The 4,621-nt window shown below is 34.7% G+C and overlaps 1 protein-coding gene across 1 annotated transcript; it reads right to left on the bottom strand.

Moving 5' to 3' along the window:
- Positions 1-2,652: 2,652 nt before the first annotated feature.
- On the bottom strand, positions 2,653-4,377 carry LOC139843962 (chalcone isomerase-like protein 2). The gene is made up of 5 exons (XM_071834149.1): positions 4,364-4,377; positions 4,173-4,256; positions 3,702-3,857; positions 3,396-3,622; positions 2,653-2,891 (listed from the first exon to the last, which is right to left on the bottom strand). Coding segments are annotated over exons 1-5 (633 nt in total). The 5' UTR covers positions 4,365-4,377; the 3' UTR covers positions 2,653-2,726.
- Positions 4,378-4,621: the final 244 nt, after the last annotated feature.

Raw genomic sequence — 4,621 nt, 5'->3', positions numbered from 1 at the left:
AAACGTGCGTTCTTTGGTTTTATTATTTTTTTTATTATTTTAAAATATTATTTGTCTCCCTTTTTAATACTTACCTACTTATATTTTAACACATCATCACAATACTCCTAACCAAAACCAAAAATCAACACCACAACTACTCCACCCAAAAAAGAAACATGTCCTTGTCGCTAAAAAAGTGCAAAAAACAAGAAACACGAATAAGAAACGACAGTTACCACTCCAAATTGTGTAATGACTAAGGGTGCGTTTGATAAAACTGAATGATTTAGTGCTGAATGGTTCACAATCTGAATGATTCAAAGCCTCTGAATAAAGTTTGTTCTGAATGAAAATCAGCTGTTTGATAATCATTTATAATAAATGATATAAAGTGAGTAAAATTACCTTATCAAAGTGTAAAATGAATAAAATATTCAATATACTTGTTAGTTAAGTGTTCATGATAGGATTTGAGGAGAAAATTACAAAAAGTTTAGGCTCTTAATGGTTAAGTGAGTGTTTCATCTCTGAATGGTTCAACACTGAATTCTGAACCATTCAGCACCATATGTCATACAGAAGTTAGAAACAAACGCACTGAATGTTGAATGGTTCAGCATTCAGCACTTAACCATTCCATTAAGAGGTAAACAAACGCACCCTAAGCCTAATGACCAAGTCTTCTGCCCACATGCTTTTATTCCTCATTCTACTTCTTTAAGTGCTCCTTGGACCAAGTCAAACTAGGCTACCCTGTTGGGCCAATTAATCACTCAAATGGACTGCAACTTGGACCAAATCTATAACCAAAATTACCCAACAATTAGAACCACATATGGATGGTGCAGTGCAGCGTTGCTATGCAATGGCGCTAGGGAACATTCAATTTTAGAGCGCTTTATATTGACAATCTCCTTGATATGGGTCAAGTAAGAATGAGAGCCGAGTTTGTGGCACTACTATATATGGTTGGACTATCGTTGAAGGGTATACAGACAGAAGTTCTGTTGAATTAGTTGGACGTTATAATTGCCACTAATTTATGTGAATATTTTCCCCTGATTATTATAGCTTGGTAACCTAAGAATTAGTTTGGACGTTATAACTGCCTACTAATTGACGCGAATCCTAAAGGTAGCTACCGGGTTTAACACCCCCACCCAGAATGTTCACTAGACGGTAGAGCTAGTGGGCGTGGTGTTTAGTACTTCGAGGTTTATATATTTATACAGACGAGAGGTTCTGTTTTGGGGATATTATTTATGCGTATTAAATGTTAAGGTTGGTTACCAAACAAAGGTTATATATATAGAGAGAATGATTTTTATACACAGGTTATGTGTATGATATTTTGTACACGAGATATGTGTACAGTTATTAAGAATTTTGAAAAATGATTTCGTACACGAGATATGTGTACTGTATTTAAAAGATATCGCATGTACATTACAGGTGGGTATATGATACGGACCCATTTGTACCATGCACATTTAAATCTTGTGGTCTATCAAAATTATGAGTTTTATTGTTTATGATAAACCTATGAACTCACCAACCTTTCGGTTGACAGTTTTAAGCATGTTTATTCTCAGGTATGAAAGAAATCTTCCGCTGTGCAGTTGCTCAATTTAAAGATATTACATGGAGTCATTCATGGCATATAGAGGTCAGTACCTCGCAATTGGACCAAATGTTGAAGACTTCGTCCAGGTGAATTAGGACGGGTCGCTTCAGTATCGGTGCAAAGAAACGTCAGATTGTGTCGATGTGGGGGGAAAGAAACACCACATTGTGGCCTAGTGGTGCGTTTCTTCCAGGCATTTCATAGGCTCCCGTTCGATTCCAACGTTTGAAGAAACGTGCGTTTCTTTGGTTTTATTATTTTTTTATTATTTAAAATATTATTTGTCTCCCTTTTTAATACTTACCCACTTATATTTTAACTGATCATCACAATACTCCTAACCAAAATCAAAAATCAACACCACCACTACTCCACCCAAAAAAGAAATATGTCCTTGTAGCAAAAAAAAAGTGCAAAAAGCAAAAAACACGAATAAGAAACGACACTTACCACTCCAAATGGTGTAATGACTAAGCCTAATGACCAAGTCTTCTGCCCACATGCTTTTATTCCTCAATCTACTTCTTTAAGTGCTCCTTGGACCAAGTCAAACTAGGCTACCCTGTTGGGCCAATTAATCACTCAAATGGACTGCAACTTGGACCAAATCTATAACCAAAATTACCCAACAATTATAACCACATATGGATGGTGCAGTGCAGCGTTGCTATGCAATGGCGCTAGGGATCAGTCAATTTTAGAGCGCTTTATATTGACAATCTCCTTGATATGGGTCAAGTAAGAATGAGAGCCGAGTTTGTGGCACTACTATATATGGTTGGACTATCGTTGAAGGGTATATATCTGATCGACTTGAGTTTAAGAAGATGATTATTGAGATCGTTTTTCAAAAGAAAACAAACTCAATTAAAAGATACAAGATGTTATTGAAAAGGCTCGAACCTAGAGAGTAAGAACACGCTATAACTATCTAACACCGCACATCAACTACAATAAGAAAACCGCAAAACGAACATACTACAACTAAAAAATTAACATCCTACACCAACAAAACAATCTAAAGCATCAAAACCAAATTTGGCTACAAACAGGATTATTATTCAAACTTGTTTAGACAAACATACATATTCGGAAACACGCAAAGAACAATGGATCAAATTCATTTAGACAACTCCAAAGCGAAAGTATTCGCCAAAGATGAAATGGTTGAAGGAGAGTAAGCCGTGGTGCCACCCAAGTACCATTTCATTATCATATTTACCACATTCGCATTCTCCACTTTCATCGTCTTTGCTTCTTCTTTTCCATCACTCGAAAACCCGATCTGCTCATTTACATAAACAACGTATGACATTAACATCTATTTCAAATCCTAGAAAGGTGAAAATATTACTCCGTATAATCTTTTTCAAGTGTAAGATAAACAGATAAAATTTTCCTTATTCAAACTACACGGAAGAGTATTTTTTTCACATGTACGCAGTCAATCGAGTTATACAGTGATCGTTGACCAACAAAAGACTTTTTTCGGAAAGCAACTTTTATAAATGAACACCAAGGCATAATAGCCAAACACCAAACTCTAAGGCTCACAGATACAGCCAAAGAGAACAATAAAAAAACTCCAACATAACCTATCAAACAGATCTTTTTACATATATACAAAGAATTAACACCCAACAAAAGACTTAACCACTAGATTATCTTGGGATCAAGTGATCTCGTTCAACAAAAGGTAGTTTCGTCCCTTATAATATGAAGTCGTGTTATACTTTATGTACCTATCGAATACCATATCTTTATATAATCATTCGAGTACATAATTTACCTCAACAATGTTGGGCGTAGCAGGAAAGCTAAATGTAAGTACCGAATCCTTTTTTAAGTATATCGATTGAAAAAACTCAACGATTTGTTCAAGTGCTATTTCTTCTTCCTCTTCATACATATCTTCGGCTGCCAATCGGTCCCTAACCGAACTCTCAAGTTGTACTCCGTATTGTGATCCCTTAATCTCTTTGATCACCACAATTCTCAAGTATTTATCAACGGGTGCTACATTATTTAAATACATTCACAATCATTAATTATTATATCATTATAAAAAATAGTATCATAGTTAAAAAGTATGTACCCGAAATAACAGAATCAAAGAACTCGTCATCTTCGGCTAACTCGGTTCCAGATTTTCCTTTCCATTTCTGCAAATGAGTCACGATCTCGGGATCAATATAAACTCCGATGGCGGTGAACTTAATTTGCAAAAAATGTATCTCGATGTCGGTAATACCTGTTTCGACCAACATAAAATTTAAAACAAGTCAAAATTAACAAATTATTGAATTTAACCATCTATGTAGTTGGTGCCGGAGATGGTGACACCTCAAGGTTGTAAGAGTAACCTTGATACCGCTGAGCCATTAGCTCTTTGGTCACTAACACCATATCTTAAGTCCGTCAGAAAAGAGGGTCGGAAATAGTCACAAGATAACTCGGTTAGATTGCGTACATCCAACTAAAGTTAGTTACCCCCTTCTCGAATAGTCACGGAAAACTTGTTTGTTTAGCCGTTTATTATTAATTACGAATAGTAAAATGAAATTACCATGTCCAAGCAAAGAAAGAGGCTTGGTTGTTGTGATTTGTGGAGGAAAAGAAATATCATCAAGAATCACCATTTCTGTGCCCACTACACAAAACAAAATAAAAAGATTATTATTAATTAATATAAAATATAAAATTGTTACGTAGTATAACATAAAAATGAAATGAAATGGAATAGAAGATAATTGTTACTGTTTTGTATTAGAGAAATCAAAAGGCAGAGAAAATGAAGTAACAGGATGTTTAAACTTAGATGTATGTTTAAATAAGCAAAACTACATTTATATTTAGCAACCACCAGTCATCAACCACAATGGGTAGGTAGAATTGCGGGCAGGTGATAAAAAAAGCCTAAATTTTGAGGTTAACAACTAACAAATTTAAACTAAAAATAATAGGGCATATTAATATTATTTTTATATTTGAATAAAAAATTTATTTGACATTTAA

Source organism: Rutidosis leptorrhynchoides, chromosome 4 (genome assembly GCF_046630445.1).
Source record: "Rutidosis leptorrhynchoides isolate AG116_Rl617_1_P2 chromosome 4, CSIRO_AGI_Rlap_v1, whole genome shotgun sequence".
Lineage (NCBI taxonomy): Eukaryota > Viridiplantae > Streptophyta > Magnoliopsida > Asterales > Asteraceae > Rutidosis > Rutidosis leptorrhynchoides.
Note: the sequence above shows the minus strand (reverse complement) of the source record. Positions and strands in the feature narration are given on the sequence as shown.